General features: G+C 37.7%; 1 protein-coding gene across 20 annotated transcripts in view; it reads left to right on the top strand.

Moving 5' to 3' along the window:
• The first annotated feature begins 213 nt into the window (after positions 1-213).
• GGACT (gamma-glutamylamine cyclotransferase) overlaps positions 214-19293 on the top strand; it is a 57570-nt gene continuing 38490 nt past the window's right edge. For 2 of the 20 annotated variants that reach the window (XR_011163589.1, XR_011163588.1), the window contains exon 1: positions 554-734. Coding sequence is in view for 4 of the 20 variants with exons in the window: in XM_069064199.1 (XP_068920300.1) it covers positions 422-545; positions 1653-1698 (170 nt within the window). In the remaining 16 variants the exon portion in view is untranslated. The other 18 variants (XR_011163591.1, XM_069064197.1, XR_011163587.1 and 15 more) reach the window with 17 other exon arrangements.

Below are 19293 nucleotides of genomic sequence, written 5' to 3'. Positions count from 1 at the left end.
GGATTTGTACCCAGTTTTACCCTTTGAGGGGATTCAACTTAATCAGGGGAGTTTGCAGAGCAAGTATACAAGTTTTGCAAGAGTAAACATATCAATCCACTTTTTCTCTCCTTTCCTCCCTTCCCCTTACCTAAAACAGGAAAGAGAATCAGCATCCTAATTGGGCTCAGTAGTTATGCTGGTATTTCTTGATTTCAGGTGGCGGGGGCTGTTCTTTGAGCGCTCCTGGCAGTGATTAAAAAGATTAAATCATTAAGCAGGGTATCTATAGGAATCAGACTTCAAATGGCTTACCAGCTGATGGTTGGAGATAACCCCACTCCCAGCCCGCAAAAGTAGCTGGAACCTTTTCTGGGCTGGGCTGCTTGGGAACAGGTTACGGTTCCTATTTTTGGATCATAAAACTTTTAATAATCTGAAGATGATTATTTGGAGTAACACAACGCCTTCAGGAGAGACTGCGCCCGTGAGCGGCTGTGAACCGCGGGGGCGGAAGAGAACGACGCCCAACCTGTTGTGCCCGATGAGTCACATCGATGATGAACGTGGGTATCACTGACCACCTCCTCACCCATTTCCCATAGTTTCACTACGTCATGGGCCGGGGGCCTCCCTTCTCCCCTCATCCACCCACTTTCTCTACTCCCCATTTATTCTCAGGCCTGACTTTGGTCCTCCCGAAGTCATGGGAGATTGATGAGCTCCCGCTCAGTCTGGCGAGTGACTGGCACAAGGTGGGTACTTGGGCAATGCTTTTCCAACTTTAATGTGTCTGTTTTGCTCCCTGCCTTTAAAAAGTCTCTTGCCCAACTATGGTAGCGGCGGCGTTGTTTGCATTAAGTCGGGCTCCGGGAGCGCCTGCTTGTGTGTGCGTGCTACACGCGTGTGCCTGCGGCTGCACCGCGCGAGGTCGCTTCCTCCTCCCGCGAGACCTCGAGACCCAGGGGCGGAGCCTCGCTTGGGACGGAGGGGAGCCGGGTGCTGCCTCCCCACGCGGCGGGGGTCGTCGCTTGTGAGTGGCAGATGGAAGGGTCAGGCTGGCTTAAGGGAGTGGGGGTGGGGCGTAGGCGTGCGTACATACGTATGTGCGTGGACCAGGTTGCGGAACGGAAATGGCGGGGGGCGGGGGGCGGGGGGCGGGGGGCGACGGCCGGCCATGAGCCCTGGGACTTGGTGCGTGACCAGGCGGGTTTAGTCTCCCTGTTCTCGATCTCCCCAGCCCCAGGTTCAGGAAGTCGGACCTCCAGCGTGGTGGGGGAAGGACATGCATTTCCCCTACTGGGATCCCGCGCTCATCCCAACCCGCCCCCCCTCTTCCCGAGTTGGTTTCGTTCCTGGGGAGGGTGGGGGGGGGAGCCGGCCGTTTCTCACCTGCCTTGCTTTTCACGTTTTAAGGCGGGGGCTCTTAATCTGACGGTGCTTAGATTTGGGCCGGGGTGGGGGTGGGGCAGGGCCTGTGGACTCGGAGGGAAGGAGAGTGACGTTTATTCCCACTCACCTGTAACCAAAGCTTAGCCTTTACTCAGATACGTCCATAGGGATCACCAAGCTGCCCAAGGAGACGCGTCCTAGAACGTTCTCCTCCCCCACGGCAGGTGGTCAGAACCGGAAAGTTTGGTAAAAGAACATGGGATTTCTTTCTTTTTCTGCAGGCAACAAGGGAAGAGTAGATAAAAACAGACTGAATGGGATGGAAAGGTACGGATTCCCACGGGGAGATAAGCTTCTCCTTGAGCTGTTTCTATAGACCCAGTTGTACCATGTGAAACATTTAGTGAACGAAGGGCAGACACAGGGAACATAGACTAGGGGTGTCAAAGGTAAGGAGATTCTAAAAAAGCCTCAAGTTGACTATCGTATGGCATTACCTTTTTTGCACAGACTTTTGTTTACTGCCTTTTGAGCCTCACGGTAACATTTTGAAGTAGATTTACAGTTGAGGGAACAGGTCCATATGGGCATCTAGGCAAACGTCACAGATGGGATTTGAAGTCAGACCCCCGACTCCAAGATTAGTACTCCTCATTCCATTAAAGTGTTCTCTTTTTAAGATGGTCTATGAAAGCTCCATTACTCATTTTCTAGCCTTACTGTTCCCTAATCACCATGACTCTTCCTTGGCAATTTACTTCCCTGTTGGTCACTGTATAGTCCCAGTGTGTACAAATACAGTGGGAAAGAGGAAAGGTCACTATGCCATTAGAATTTATTTGTCACTACATCAATTTGTATATTGATTTGTCACCAAGTAGGCTGTTAGAATATTAGAGCATTAGCTTATATTGTGCCTGAGGCAAGAATATAAAGTTGCTACTATCCCATCCTGACCTAGTGGAATGTTATGTTTGGGATAGTAGATACATCGTTTATCTATTTTTGTCTATCCTCGAGTTTGCATCCTTGAAGCAAGTGCTTTACTTGTTTAGCTCTTTTTTGGATATGGGGAAATGAGTCTTTAAGATAGTCTGGTTTCCTAGTTTTATAATTGAAGAAACCGAGGCACAGGAAATTTAAGTAGATTAAATATGTCTGCTGATCTCTTGATTTTGGCCTATGTTATCTCCTGAGTGGAAGGATTAAAACTGCTATTTAAATAGAATGGATCCATTGGAAAACGCATTATATAATTAGACCAGAATTTCCCTAACTAGAATCAACTCTTGAAAATCCTTGGGATCTGGGACGGCCAGGTGGCTCAGCAAGTAAGAGCACTGGCTCCAGTGTCGGGATGACCTGGATCAAATCTGGGCTCAGATACTCAGCACCACACCCAGAAATTACAGGCCGGGTAACCTTGAGCAAGTTACTTAACCCCGATTGCTTTAAAAAAAAAAATCCTTGGGATCCATGAAGTGTTTTAAAGGGTGTTTAGTAGAAAATGAAAAGATAAAGTTGGGGAAGGAATGATGACAAATGTTAAATGAATGAATGTTTCTCTTTCTTTCTCGGTCCTTCCCACTTCTTCCCTTTCTTCTTTCGTCCCTTCTCTCCCTCCCTCTTTCAGCAGAAAGAAAATCTTTCCACCTACTTTCCTGAGGTGCTGTTCACTGTGATTTGCTTCTTATCTCACTTCAAATCTCAAATTCTTTTCATTATACTCCGTTCTTTCGTCCTTCTTTGTCTCAGTTTCTAATGAAGAGGTGGGCTTTCTCTTGCCAAAACTAACCCCTATACTTAGGAGGTTGTTTCCTTCAGTTGTTGCATTTTTCTCTTATCTTTGCTCTATCTTTATTCACTTTCTTGCCACCTACCCCAGGTTTCTCCATATTTAATTAAAAATTACAGTTTCTTTTTTATCCTGAACTTGGCAAGAATCAATAAATATTAACATTTCTTCATACAAAGGACAGAAAAAGGGAATTGCATATGACATTGCAAATATATTCAGCTTGGGTTTTAATTACACATAAGTTTAACTTGATAAGCTCAACACTGCTTGTGTCCCTTTCTCAATTTCCTTTTCCTATCTTCTGGTTTGTTTTCTTTTTTTGCTTTTTCGAGGAGGGGAAGGCAATTGGGGTTAAGTAACTTGCCCAAAGTCACAGGGCTAGTGAGTGTTAAGCGTCTGAGACCAGATTTGAACTCGTGTCCTCTTGACTCCAGTGCTATTCACTGAGCTACCCCCTTCTGTTTCTAAACATGTTTTGTTAATGTTCTTTTCCTTTTTGATATCCCTGTCACCTATTCCCCCACCCTCACAAATCATAAAAGCTTTCCCTTACAATATTATTCCTAAGATTTATTTTTTTACCTATCAATTTTTAAAGTTAAAATTCTTTGATTTCCATTTAAGTTTGATTCTTTTCTTTAAATCCTTTTTATTGATGATTAATTTTATAGCATTTGGTCAGTATATAGTTACTATTTCTGCCTTTGTTTATTAGGTCTTTATGCCCTTGCACAAAGGTTAGTTGTTTTTTTTTTTTAAGCAGTTGGGGTTAAGTAACTTGATCAAGGTTACAAGGCCAGTTATTTCTGGGTGTGGTGCTAACTATCTGAGCGCAGATTTGATCCCCAGGTCATCCCGACACTGGAGCCGGTGCTCTTATTCGCTGTGCTACCTGGCCGACCCTAAAGGTTAGTTTTTAAAGCTGTCAAACATAGTGGAGAAATATGTATGCTCCTTCCTGTTCAGTCACACCAGAGATCTAGCATATCTAGCTTTTCTAAAATTCTATTCAATTTCTTTCCTGTTTATCTTTTTGTTGGACTTGTCTAGATCTGAAAGGGAGCACATTTAGTTATTTGTTTGCATCTGGAAAATCATTTTGCTTTAAATCAGTTGGGAATGGTTTAATGAAACAAAAGAGATTTGAAGGGGGAAAGATTTCAGCAAATAGATCTCTAGATTACTTTTTCAATATTTCAACTTCTTTGTTTTTCATCTTTTAACCAAACTCCTAGAGCTTTAATTGTATTTAAATTGTAATTTTATTTTCTATAATTTAAAGAATTAACCACCCTTTCCTGCTGTTGTCATTTCCACTTAATTAGGGGATAAATTAAAGAAAGCTTTAACAATCCTCCAATGTCTCATGGTGGTTTTATTTATGGAAAATTATTAAGTAGCATTCTTTAGAGCTGTTGTTTAAAAATAAAAAAGATTTTCACCTGTCTGCTTTGCATTATTCTCTGGCTTCTGTTTTTGTCCTTAGTTTTTTGTAAAGTTAGATTATAGAGCTTTAAACCTGAGAGACTAAGTCTTATCATTGACTAGAAGCAGGAAAATCCCCAAGGTCAGATAGATGGTTTGAAGGGAAAGAAGAAGAATTCAGTTTTAGTAATACTGAGTTTGAGGTTATGTCAGGACATTCAAATGAAGATGTCCAACAAGCAATTAGAAGTATATGACAGGAAGTTGCTTATAAATAATAGTGGCATGTTTATATAGCACCTTAAAGATTGTATAATGGTTTTCTACATATATTATCTCATTTGAGGCTCATAGCAACCTTGTGAGGTAGGTATTATATTTTTGTAATCTCTTTTATATATGTGAAAAATAAAGATCGAGATATTAAGTGATCTTCTGGTACTCATAGGCCTAGTGACTGTAATCGGAATTTGAACCCAGGTCTTTTTTACTCCAGTTCTTAACTCTGTTCCCCTAGGTGACAAACATTACCCACCTCCCATCTCCCCCAATATATTAGCTACTTTTAAAGCAAAATGTATATGAGGAAATGAATATGTTGTGATGACTTATTGAGGCAGGGTTCAAACCCCTTAATTCTGTTATCTCAGTAATATTACACACAAGTTTTTTCTTCTTGAAGATTTTAACATGAATTGTGAATAGTAGGAATTTTTATCGTAGGCAAAATTTTCATACATCAACTAAATTGCTGCAGGATTACATAATCTAGTATACTCTAGTTTATGTAAATCATCTGTAAAAAGTTTCTAAAAGGTGCTATTTTCTGCTGTTACTGACCATTCTGAAGATTCTCTGATTTCCTTAGATGCTTCTGTCACTTTATGACTGTGCTAATCACCAGACATCACCCAATAGAGTATAACATCACATGCTTTCTGAATTTGGATGCTCTGAGATTAAAATGAGTTTTAAAAGATGAAGGATTATAACACCTGTTATTTATATTTCACTCTGCCATTGGTTGTAGCTAGAAGAATTGAGAGCAGTAAATTTATATATTAAGGGATTTCACCATTTCCGTTTTACAATCACCAAATGAATTTTTTTCAAACCCAGCTTTGCACATAAATATTTTGCTTCAATAACAGGTTAGTGGTTTAAAAAAAAAAACTTGGGACACATTTGTAAAGTGTTTACTTTTCCATCCTTCTTGTAGACAAGAAAGGTAAAAGTAATACTCCAAAAGTATTACAACCCATTTGTAAGAGAACATTGTTTCATGTACACTAGTGGTAAATATATGTGTGTGTGTGTATGTACATACATATACAAACTATATGTGTATATATACAATAAGTATTTTTAAAGTATGCACTTTTATTTATAAATTATATAAAAATATAGATTTAAATATGCACCTTGTTCAAGAACCTCATTTTTTACTCATCTCTGTAACTGCCTTTTGTTTTGCCTGAACAAGTTACTTCTGGGTCCTTCCTTGCAAAGCATCTCCAGGTTTCTGTATTTTTCAGTGAAAAGCCAATTCATGTCAGCAGATGAGCTAGAGGAGGAACAACAGGGACTTTTTCAGGTGTTCCAGACTGTAGATTTTGGAGGGTATTAGAGACTAGGGAAAGACCAGTATTGCTTATGGTGTTGGGGAATTAAGAAATAGAAATGTAGCAAGAAGGTTCTTTTCTAGGACTAGAGAAAATGGTTTGCCCTTCTTCCCACTTACAGGAAAACGAGGGAAGGAAAAGGAGTAGCTGTGAACTAGAGATGGGGACAGCATCAGTTGCCTCCCTCTCTCCTGTCACAATAAAGTCATGCTGCTTCCGAATCGCCTTCCCTGCTATCCTGTCATTCATCCTTGCCTTCTCACAAATTGCCCCATGCTACAAAAGTAACTCTTGCATCCTCATTTCAAACATAACATTCTCTAATTGCCTTTTACTGTGGATCAGTTTTATCAACTTGCTTTTCTAACTTTGGTAGGTGACTAACTGAGAGTACCCTAGTGGTCAACCTTCCCAAAAGTATTTCCTTTTTAAATCAAATTAATTGGTACAATTGCAGGAAGTTGGCAAGGTGCAGGTTTCAGAAATGGCTTAAAGCAACTTTGTTAAACCCTGGTATCCTACCTGCTTTCTTCTCTCTCCCCAATAAAATAGAGTAGACTAAATAGTATGATTTAAGGGAGAGCCTCTGTGCAAGTTTTGGAGGACTGTAAGAGTTTCATAAGTGTATCATGTGAGCTTCCTGCTCCTCCAAGTTCCCTTTGCCCTATTCTTCCTTCCAGGAAACCCCATCAGTGCTTGATCTGGCAGTGTCAAGGTATGGTTACCCTTCATAGTTTGTGGTTTATATTAGTTTGGTTATCCTCTAACAACTTGAAATAATAATATCTCACATTTATATAGTGCTTTAAGGTTTGCAACAACTCCATGAGGCAGGTACCATTATATCCCATTTGACAACTGAGGAAACTAAGCCTGAGAAAGTTTAAATGACATGCCCAGGATTATAGAGTAAGTGTCTGAATAGTAGTTAGTGGATTCATTGGTAATGAGTCAGTCATGCTTTTAGAAATTTATACTTTGCATTGAAATTCTTTAAATGGGGTATAAAAATAAACATTGGACCGCTTGCCTAGGAACCAAAATAAAACAAGACTTGCTATTAGGGATAGGTTCAACTGAAACAGAAAAGTTACCAGGTTTGCAATAAATGTGAGTTTTGCTTCAATTTTGAGGGAAGGCAGAATTGTGAAAAATGGTGCAGGATGTGGACTTAATGGCATATCTACTAAAAATAATAGACTAAATTCCATTCCAAAGATTTTAAATAGATTGTTGTAATTCTTCAGTTGTAGTGGAATTCTTTGCTGTTGATTTTTGCTCGAGAGAAGAGGACTACAGGTTGAAACCTGGAATGAATTTATTTTAATGAAAATTTATCTGTTCCTGGGTATGTTATGGTGTTTTGGTCCATTCTTTTGAGATAGAGAGTAGAGTGTCAAGTAGAGTTGTAGAGTCGGTTGCATTGAATTTTTCAGTTTCTCTTATATGACTGTGAAGAGTGATTGTGACAAACAATCATATGTCAAAAGAGAGAGTATGATTCCTTATTAAAACTTTAAGCAAGCTAGGAATACATATCTTCAAAATACTTTATTTTATCCAATTATCCAAGAGCTCTTATAAACAAAATTCTGTGCATACAGAAGATACACCAGAGTTTAAGAACTTTTTGCAGATTCATTACAGTGCCATGTTTATAGTAACCCATGGTGTCCAATTTTGCACAAGCAGATGTGGCAGAACATATATGTACATATACATGGAACCTATATGTATGCCACCTTTTCCCTACCTTCCTTTTTTCACAATTAAATTTTTTTTAAACATCTATTTTCTTTCCTTTCAGTTCCCCCAATTCCTACTGACAAAGGAAAACAAAACCCTTGTAGCAAATATACATAGTCAAACAAAATTATTTCCCACATTGACCATTTCCAAAAATATATGTTTAATTTTACATCTTGACTTTACTACCTCTCTATCAGAAAATGGATAGCATGCTTCATCAACAGTCCTCTGAAATCTTGGTTTGATCATTGAGTTGATCAGAGTTCTTAAACCTTTCGAAGTTTTTTGTCTTTATAATGTTATTGTATAAATTGTTCTGGTTCTGCTCACTTCAGTTTGTATCAGTTCATATAAGTCTTCCTAGGTTTCTCTTAAATTGTCCTTTTCTTAGTTTAAGTTCAATAATATTCCATTTCATTTACATACTATAATTTTTTCAACTGCTCCCCAATTGATATTAAATTCCAATTCTTTGCTACCACAAAAATACCTATAAACATTTTCTTAATAAATGGGTCCTTTTCCTTTTTTTTTTTTTTTATTTCTTTGAGGAATAGTCCTAGCAGTTATATTGTTGGATCAGTTTAGTAAATTTTGGGTCACAGATCCAGTAAAGTGACATTGCAAGGGAACATCTCAGCTGATGACATCCTTTAATCCCTAGGGGAAGTGGGTTGAGTTGCAACAATTAGTTTTATGTGAGCCACCTCTGAGATGAAGAAGAAAAGCAATTATTGGATAATGGAAGAAGTTGAGCATGGGGAGTAGAGTAAATTAATTAACAATCAGTTTTAGAACACAAATCAGGTGGAATCAGAAGTGTCCCTAATAAATACTTTAGCCAAGGGACCTGATGTCTCTTTAGAGACATAGGACTTGTCCCAGGTGTGGCTACACTAAGACATAAAACATCCTAATTTCAGTATAATCACATATTCTGTAATTCTGTAGAATTTCTTAAGTACCATTTTCATCTTAGTTTTTAGCAGACTTTTAAAAAACTCTGATAAACCTTGTTCAGGAACACTTAAATATTCACTGCTTGAAAATCTAGGAGGCACAGCAGTGCCCTTTGATCACCAAAAGAATGTTATCACCTTTTTTGCTATTAGAAATAAAGCAGTTGTGAATATCTTTTGTATGGATAGATTTTTTTTCTTTTAATAACATCTTTGGCAGATAATTGACCCAGTAGTTTCCACTACACATTACTGCTCTTCTTAAGTAAAGAATTTTACAGGATGGACACATTCTGAAGAAGGGGAGAAAATAATTCAATTTTACTTATGTTGTGTTTCATGTGCAAACAGAACATCCAAGATAGGGGAACTTTAGTTGGAAATTCAAGAAAGGAATTATAGGAATAGGGGTAGGGAGGAAGAGGGAGGCCTAGAAATAGGATTTGGATTCATCTGCATAGAGTGAACAAAGCATTCCTGATGAAAAGACAAAAGCTGAGTAGGAACTTTGAAATGCAAACTCTGGAGTCAAGAGAAACTGAAGAAAATAAATTCAAACAATTGGAAGGGGCTGTATGATAATATCATGCCAATATTCCAATAAAGAAGAAAAAACTTGTCTCATCAGAATATTAAATTTTTCAAAGAGTACTGAGGGAGTAAAATAAGGAAAAGAGAGGTCCTAGAGATAGATTGGTACTATTAATGAGGATTTTAAGAGGGGAAAGGGAAGGGAGGGTTAAAGGAATATACTGAATCAGAAGGAAAAAAAAGGGGGGGGGGTGACACCTATTTCTTATAATTGAGGTATATGATAAGAGTATGTAAACATAAATGAAAAGTTAGAGGGACATCAGGTGACCATCACTTTTACCAGTTCCAGACACGGGAGGGTTAAACCCACTTAGACATACACTGAAACATAATGAATGTGGCATAGAACTACATTAAACTCAACAGAGTAGCAGGTAAAGATTGTTAGGGGGAAGGGAAAGGTTAAGAGGGAGGATAATATAGGGCAGGGAATAGTCATATAAAACAAGCTTACTGGGCCTGAAGAAGAGATTAAAAAGTAAAGAACTAGAAGTTAAAGAGTGTGTTCACCAGTCAGGCAATGGCTGGACAAAGCGTAACGATTGTTGGGGAGTGAAGTGTGTGAAGCAGTGAAAACAATTTACAAGTACAACACTAAAGAAAAGCAGTGTTGAAAAACTTAAGAATTCTGATCAAAGTATTGAAACATGTTACCCCCATGAATTAGATGATAAATCCGTGGTGCATAACGAGACAGACATTTTGGGACATTGTGTGAATTTGTTCAGCTTGACTATGCTTATTTGTTAAAAGGGCTTTTTTCTCTTTGTTTTTACTTGTGGGAGGGGGTGGTAGGTATAAGGGAGAGAAAGGGAGTGATTAGCAGTTGTGATACCTCCCCAAAGAAGGCCATTAAAACATTTTTAAAATACACAAAATGAAGCACAGATAAGTAGGACAGTTTTGAAAGTAACATCTTAATTGTATACTTTTTTTAAAAAAGCATGCAGTGTGAAATGGAGATTCATAGTTCCATATGTAATTATTTTTGTGTTCTGCTATGTATATAGAAATGCTCATGGTAATTTTTTTTTTGCTTTTGTGCTCAGGATTAAAAAAAAATTTAATTATGACAGTTGAAGACAAATGACCTCTTAGATAATTTTCATTATCAGGCTGTGTGAGTATAGTGCCAGTGCAATATTTACAGTGCAATATTTACTGACCGTGACTATAAATATTCCCACATGGTGTTTGATCACAAAATATAGCAAACTTTCCATATAAAAGATAGAAGCAAAGCATTTATTCAGAAACCAGAAAACCACATCCCAAAACCAGTAAGCTGATTCCATCATAGCAGCAAAGAAACTAATAAGCCATAACAACACAGAGAGCCATAGCATCGTTTAGCCTTCCCACAAACCAATACAAGATCCAATATTTATTCACAAACCTATCTTCTTGCCTGAGTGACCTCTCTCTCCCACCTTCACTCAAGCTCTGACTCCCAGCTTCCTGTGGGCTCTGCTCTACTCTTCAGCACTCTTCCCACCAGAGGCTCCATGTGACTACATTCAGCCTAATGTATCAGGGGGCAGAGTTTGTTTTCAAATCAGGGAATGTCTTCAAATTCCTTTAGGCTTATTAAGGGGCAAGGAAGATATTCAAATTACCATTACTATTACAGTGAGAAACACAGTTGTGGGGATCACAGAACTTCCCAGGCAAGGAGATCCATGTGATAGCCTATTCTCACTGAAAGAACTCAGAAACAACATGGGCAGAGGAAGAGGTTTATTATGCTTCAGAAGCCAAGTGAGTGAGGGACTTACTGGGAATATCCAGATCATCCAAAAAGCAAGAGGAAATGTAAATATCCCTAGGGTATCCTGACCCCTCCTCTCAGAGTCAGGATTGGTCCGGATTCATCAAGGTTATAGCTTTTACCTTATGCTTCCACTACATGCCCTCATTACACATTCCCTCCCAGATCACATGTCCCATGGTTAGAAAATGGCGGTATCTGCACCCTCTGAGCTTGTGAGTTAATATTAATGAGATTAGTTGAGCAGGTGCAGAAGTGAGGACACTGGTAACCAGGACATGACCTCTCAGGTTTGAACCAGTTGTCCTACCCCGACCTTTCTGATTCCTTCTCACGTGAGGATGGCCATTGTCTTGGTAAAATAAGATAAGCAAGTTTTCCCCACAGCTTGGGAGTGTTAATTATATCCCAGTAGCGTCTGTGGGAGCAAAACAAGATACCATAATATCCCCTCTTACAGGCTAGTTTTAAGTTACTTTGGTGAAACCAAATTTTGTTGTTGTTGTTGCTTTTTGGAGGGCAGTTGGGGTTAAGTGACTTACCCAGGGTCACACCGCTAGTTTTTGTGTTAGGTGTCTGAGGCCAGATTTGAACTCAGGTCCTCCTGACTCCAGGGCCAGTGCTCTATTCACTGTGCCACCTAGCCACCCCCTGAGAAACCATTTTTTTTTTATTTAAACCTTTAAAAAAATTTTTGTATTCCCCCAATTACATATAAACACAATTTTAATATTCTCTTTTAAAGTTTTGAGTTGCAAGCTCTATATCTCTCTTCTCTCCCTGATATGGTAGGCAGTAGGTTATAAATAGGGAGTCATGTAAAACGTATTTCCATATTAGTCATTTTTTTAAATAAAAAAAACTTGAACCAAAAAAAAGCAAAAAAATAGTCTTTGATAGGTATTCAGATGCTATCAGTTCTTTCTCTGGAGGCAGATAGCTTTATTTTTCATCATGATTCTTTTGGGATTGTCTTGGATCATTGGATTTCTGAGAATAAAGTCTTTGTTCATTGAACAATACTGTTGTTGCTATGTATGATGTTCTCCTGGCTCTGCTCACTTCATTTTGCATCAGTTCATGTAAGTCTTTCCAGGTTTTTGTGAAATCATCCTGCTTGTGATAGCACCTTGATATTCCATTAAAATCATATATCGCAACTTGTTTAGCCATTCCCCAATTGATGGGACATCTCCTCAATTTCCAATTCTTAGATACCACAAAAAGAGCTACTAAAAATATTTTTGCATATAAAGGTCCTTTTCTCTTTTTTTCCCCTGTGACCTCTTTGGGATACAGGTCTAGCAATGGTATTGCTGGGTCAAAAGGTATGCAGAGATTTATAGTCCTTTGGGTATAGCTCCAAATTTCTCTTTAGAATGGTTGGATCAGTTCACAACTCTACCAACAGTAGTGTCTCAGTTTTCCCACATCCCTTCCAACATTTATCTTTTTCACAAAAGAACCTTCTAATCAAGTTTTATGCATCAAATTAAGGTAGAAATTGTGTTTTAGTAAGGAACTTAATAAATTTAGAATAGGAAGGGACTCAATAAATATTCCAGTTTAATTGTTTGTAGATGAGTAACTTAGGGCCTCTAGAGAGGTGGCTTGCCCAGTGATCACACAGGTCACAAGTAGCATTGCCAGGATTTGAACTTAAGTCCCATGACTCCAAATCTTTCATGATAACCTTAGAATTTAATTTCCCTTTATGTATCCTCTTTAAGTGTTATAATACTGTTTTAAGATCAGTTTCTGTAATAAATCTACATTTTTTATTTAAAAAGTCTGATGAATGGGAAAGTATTAATCATGCTTACAACTAATTAAGCAAGTCTGTGCTTAGATCTGGCAGACCAAACCATACTGCTGAGGCACTTACCGCCATCTGGTGGCAGTGTGCCCTCAATATATGTTCAGTTTTTAAGAGGAATCTTAGTATAAAGAATTTAGAGTTCTTACAATAAAGCCTTTAATATTTTCTTTGAAAAGGAAGAACATTACTCCTGAAAAGTATGTGTTTGGTTGCCAAATTACAAAGTCTTGTTTCCTAAACTGTTTTTTTCCATATATAAATGTCTGATTCTTCAAAATGACATTTCTCAGAATGCTGTCATAATTCTTTCCCCTACTGCCTTGAGTAGGATAATAATTCCAGTTAGCCTTTTTTCTGGACTACTCAGTTTTCTTATTTGTAAAATAATAATTAAACTAGATAGTTTTTAAAGACCTCTTCAAGAAAAATCCTCTGCTTCTAAGAAATTACTTTCCTTCTTCCTTCCCTTTTTATTGGCAGCCTGCAATGCTTATACCGTACTATTCTTTTCCTTCCTCAGTGTTCACTCATAATAGTTGGAGTGACTGTGTGCTTCAGCAATATTGAAACTATCCAAGATAGTTGGTTATTTTCTTGAGAAAGACGAGATAGACATTATCTCACATTTAGCCTATCCAACTGTTTGCCTATGGAGAAGGCTTTTAGAGAATTGCCCTAATTTAAAGTAATAGTGATAGTGTCTGACCAGACTTTGAGTTCCTCTAGGGAAGTTAACTGTGGAATAGGGGTAGTAGCTCTTACTTGGGGGTTATTCTATAAGGAATCTAAGATGAGAAGCAGAATCTTCAAGAAAGAATATGCAAAAACATTTGCTTAGTAGTTATTAGCAAATAATTTGCTTGCTGTTTTCAAAATACAGAAGTAGAAATTGGCTAAATAGGATTGAAAGGGGACCACTTAAGAGACTATTATAAATATCTGATATTTCCTTTCTACGTCTTGCTTCATGAAGTGAGTGGTAGGAATTTATATTCTTGATTATGTTTAGAAAGAGTGAAATATTTGAATGTGAGGAGAGAAAAGAAAGTATCAGAGGTGACTGATTATGTTAGTAATTAACAAGGCTTTTAGTCTTCTGTTACCACTAAAACAAGATGTTAGGTTAAGTGATTTACTTATATAGAATGCCACATATAAAGGAACAAGCCAAGGAAATTTTCTCTAATCCCAAATTGGAGCACATAATTCTCTAAATGAGAAAAGTAGGTGATCTGATGTATAAATTAAGGACAGGGGACTAGAAGCAAGGGAAGATGTGAGGATGGTGTGATGTCCTTACCATTTGCTAATTTGTCTAGAGACATATTTTTCAGTAATTCAACAACCAACAAGTGTTTAGTAAATGTTTACTATTTGCCAGGTGTGGTGGGAGGCTTTGGATTTACAAAGACAAAAGTGAAGTAGTCATCATCTTTAGGACCTCATTCTAATAGGTAGATCAGAAAAGAGGTGTGGTGTGTGTGCCTGGAGAGGGCAGGGGGGAGTAGGGAGATGAGAAGAGGGAAGGAACGGAGCCTAGTGTTAGAATTTTTGTTTTATATGGTAGTCTTTTAAACTAGTGGTGTCAGACTCAGGTAGAAACAGATCCCTGTAGGCTCCGTATTTGCTTATTATTAATATTGTTTTTTATTCTATTTTTATTATTTGTTATTTTTTTTAATTCTATGTTTATTTTTATGTTGCACTTTAATCTGTTTCAGTTTTGCCCTCCTGGGCTCAAGTTTGACGCCTCTTTTAAATCATATCACTGTGGCATAATAAATACTAACTATTTATTTGTAAATAAAATATATCTAATGAGAATTTTCTTGAGTTAACCAACTTAAAAAAATCATTAGAGCTACCCTACGCCTGGAAATAGGTATATTGTTAAAAAGGAACCTGTCTATACTTTGGGGTTCCCTTCAGCATTAACAATGGTGGCAGCCTCAGTGGTTACCATGTGAAAAAGATTAAGAACAACAATTCTGAAATGAACACTGGTGTCTTCATCACAAAATATAATTTGAAGACTTAAGATACTATAGCTATTTTCCCCATGTTATCCCATAATAACTTCCCAAACTGTAAGTTTAGAAATTAAATAAGTAATGAAAGTTGCTTAAGTTTTGGGTTTTTTTTTTTTGTTTTTTTGCCTTTTGGAGGGCAATTGGGCTAAGTAACTTGCCCAAGGTTACACGGCCAGTTTTTGTGTGTGTGGGTGGGTGTTAAGTGTCTGAGGCCAGAACCGAACTCTGGTCCTCCTGACTCTGGGGCTGGTGCTTTACTCACTGCGCCATCTGGCTGCCCCCTAGATTGTTTTCCATTGTATCCATGAAGTAAGGTGAAAAGTGGTATGTTTTCAGTTTTTAATAAATTTCTTTTTGGAGGTCAGTGTTTTTCACTATTTCTATATGATTATTTTTGTTCTTTTTGAGTCCTTTTCTCACTTGAATTCAAACTTGTGTAAATACTATTTTAAAGGAATGAAATAGTTACACAAAGAGATTCTTTTGGCATTTAAAATTTTAATAATGTCTTTAATATATTTGATTTAAACAAAAATAAATTGTAAATATTGGGAGTTTAAGTAAAACACAGTTGACTTGTAATTACAAGTCCTGGGATGTGTCACTAGTGAACTATGGTTTATATAAAATGATTATTTTAAGTTGTTTGTTATTTTCGTCTTTTAACTGCATCATTAAGAGCTAAACTAAAAAAACTGTCAATTGTAATTACTTGATAATATGGTTAACATCATATTTATGGATTATTTCACTTCTTGAGCTTCTATAGCTCTGCTCCTTTCCTGAAGTCCTAACTGCCTTCACATTGTGGCATACACAGTATGGGGTGTTTATAAAAATGTACTGTGTTATGCTGGTGACACCAGGTGTTGGAAGTAAAAAATGTAGTTTATTCCACATTTGAAAGCATTCATTCTTGTTGTTTGATAGTCATGCTAAAGGAGAATTTCAGTCATAAGATGACAACTTGAAGCTCTCCTAAAATTAATGTTTATTTTGGAATCATTCATAATCACATTGAAGGATGGAGAAAAGTAGAGTGTTAATCCTTAATGAATATTTCCTTTTTCAATAGATATTTTTAATTTTTTTGAATGGGGATGAATTGTAGGTTTTGCTTTCTTTGAATATTATAGGCCAAGAGATACAGGCAAAGGGGTATAGAAATCTGTCTTGCCCTACAGGAAAATAGAAGGGAAGAGGATAAGAGAAGCTGGGCAGTGATAGTAGGGAGGGCAGATTGGGGGAAGTGGTAATCATTCAGAATGTAAGCCATTTTGGAGTGCGTGGAAGGGAGAGATGGGGAGAAAATTTGGAACTCACAGTCTTGTGGAAGTGAATGTTGAAAATTAAAAATAAATTAATGAATATCATAGGGCCGGGGGCTTGGAATCTGGTATCCATAGATTCCACCAGGGTCCTTGGATAGATTTCGTGAATGAACTAGGATGAGAAAAAAATTATATTTTTTTCTTTTTACTAATCTCTAGTTGAAAATAAGTATTTCCCTCGGTTATTTAAAGGCATTCTGAAAAGGGGTCCATAGTATTCATCAGACTGTCAAAAGGATCTGTAAAATAAAAAAGGTTAAGAATACCTTTTCTAGACACTCATAAAATGTACATTTAAAAAAGGAATGCATTCAGTAAACCCAGCACTCTTGGAAAACCTGTCATTCTGGTTATTGAATTGTCTTATTGAATTTGAAGGTTATGCTAAAAAAAATTTGTTAGAAATCTTTCCTAAAATGAATTATTTTACTTCCCTAATAATTATACTAAATGTAATTGGATTTTTAGATTAAGGATCTTCTTTTTCTAAGGATCATTTTTCTAAAGATCAATCCTCTTTGTAAATTATTTGAGATAGAGCAATTAAGGGATCAGGGTAAGTGTGTGCTGACCCCAGGATATCTCTTGGAGGATAATTTTATTTATTTTTTTTTACTATATCCCTATTTAAAGCTTGTTTTCTTGGTATTTGCCCTTTTCTGATAAAGTGAAATGCAATTTTAAAATGTTTCAACAAGTTTACTGATTCTGTGTTATATGCAATAAGGCAAAACACGTGGCCTACAACCCCTGAGTGACCTGAACCATATTAAAATGTAATTGGGAAATAGTTAACAAATAAAAATATAATAAAACATAGATAACATTATATTTAAAAACTGTCAGTCTGTGTCCCGTGGGATCCTTATGTACAGTTTTATGGGCCCTGTTTCTATTTGAATTTGACCCCACTGCAGTAAAAGATACAGAAATAAATGAGGCATTTCAGCCCTAAAGAATCTTGCTGTTATAATAAAGGAGACAACTCATCTGGTGTAGTAGAGTGGTGGGTTTGGAATTAGAATGGTTTTGACGAGATTAAGCAACAGCTGCTGTAAATATGATAGGGTTTGGTGCCCCAGGAACACATAGGAAACTTAGATAGGGTTCCGGGAAAAACAAATAGAAATTGTTTTAAGAAATGGAAATGTTGATTTATGAAGAAAAGTAAAAAGAATCATATTGATCCAACAGAGTCAAGTAGCAAACATTTACAAATAATGAAAGTACTAAACACCTAGGATAGGTACTTGGGTAAAATAAGTAAAAAGAAGTTTCTGAATTATATGGTATATCCGTCATAGCCCCCAACCTGGCCCTTTAATTGTCATTAAGTGCCTACCATGGGCAACTACTACTGTTATGCTAAATGCTGGGAGGTAGAAGGTTTAGATAAGACTGAACTGCTATCCTCTTGGAGCTTACAATCTAATAGTAGAATAAGACAGATAACTATAATATACCATATTATATGATAAATGCATGAGAAAAATATAAAACAGTTCTATGTGACGGCTGAATGATGAAGTTTGTTACTAACCAGGGGATCAAAGAAAATGGCATTTCTTTTCTCATTCACAGATCTAATAAGCCAGTACCAGAAAAAAAAAAGTTTGAAACAGGAAGGAATGCCATTTTGCAACTATATAGAAATATCCAAGTATTGATTTTTTAGTGTGAGTAGGAATGGGTAGGAATTCAACAGATGAAAGAACAACACAAACAGCTCAGGGTTTTGGGGGAGGTTAGGAGTTGTAGGCAGAGAGTAGCTTAGTATGACAGGAACATGAGATGAGGTTGGAAAGAGCAGGGCCTTGAATACTAGGCAGAACAGTTTGAATTTTACTCTGGGGCAGTAGGGAACCACTGAATGAAAAGATGAGATGTAGGCATGAGGAAGTTAATTCTGGCAGTTTTTTAAAGGATGGGTTAAAAGAGAGAGAGAGCAGGGACAGGACTATTAATGAGCAATTGCAGTTAATCCAGGGGCTTGTCCTAGTATGGTAGCAATGAGAGCAGAGAGCAAAGGACAGTGGGGAGCAATGGTGACCAGGTAGAATTGATATGATGCGGGAACTGATTATATTTAAGAGGTGAGGGAGAACTACAGACAGGTGTTGAAAAATAACACCACATTTTTCTTTTTCCTTTCAGTTCCCCTTAGGTATCAGGCTGAGGCTGCTTTAGGATACCTTCTCCCCAAACAGGATTGTTGAATTTAGAGTTAGATTAGATCTTAGTGGTCATCTGGTCCAAATCCAATTATTTTTCAGATGAGGAAGTTGATGCCCAGAGAGTATTAAGTAACTTGCTCAGGGTTATACAGATATTAAAGAGTCAGACTTTGAAGCTAAGCCTTCTGACTCCAAATCCCATCCTTTTATTTTATTCTAGCTCCTTGGAAGGGCTTGTAGAGTCTAGTTTGTAGTTAGCTAATAAGCTGTGCCTACTATGTGCCAGATACTGTGCCAGGCTCTGGGAATGCAAAGACAAGCAAAAGACAGTCTGTGTCCTCGAAGGAGCTTGCAATCCAATGGGGGTGATGGCACACGAAAAGAAGCTGTAAAGGGGGCAGAAGAGGGTGATGATGCAGTCCCGCAGCTAGGTGAGAAATTGGGAGATGTCTGCCCTGGGCCTCCTCCTACAGTGAAGGATCTGGAAAGAGGTCTCATGTCTACTCTCTACCCTTTCCAGTCAGTGGGACAGAGGGTCCCCAGGGTACTAAGGAGGGATGAGATTCAGAGTTGGTATCATCTTAGAGGAAGAAGATTTTCTGGAGACAGTGATGAAGTGGCAGGAGTGGGAGTTTAGAAGGAGCAAGGGAAGA

This window comes from Petaurus breviceps, unplaced genomic scaffold (genome assembly GCF_028583685.1).
Source record: "Petaurus breviceps papuanus isolate PSGF00001 unplaced genomic scaffold, PetGlider_PUasm1.0 90625, whole genome shotgun sequence".
In the NCBI taxonomy this organism is placed as follows: Eukaryota; Metazoa; Chordata; class Mammalia; order Diprotodontia; family Petauridae; genus Petaurus; species Petaurus breviceps.
The sequence above is the reverse complement of the archived record's forward strand: the minus strand, read 5'-3'. Positions and strand labels throughout refer to the sequence as shown.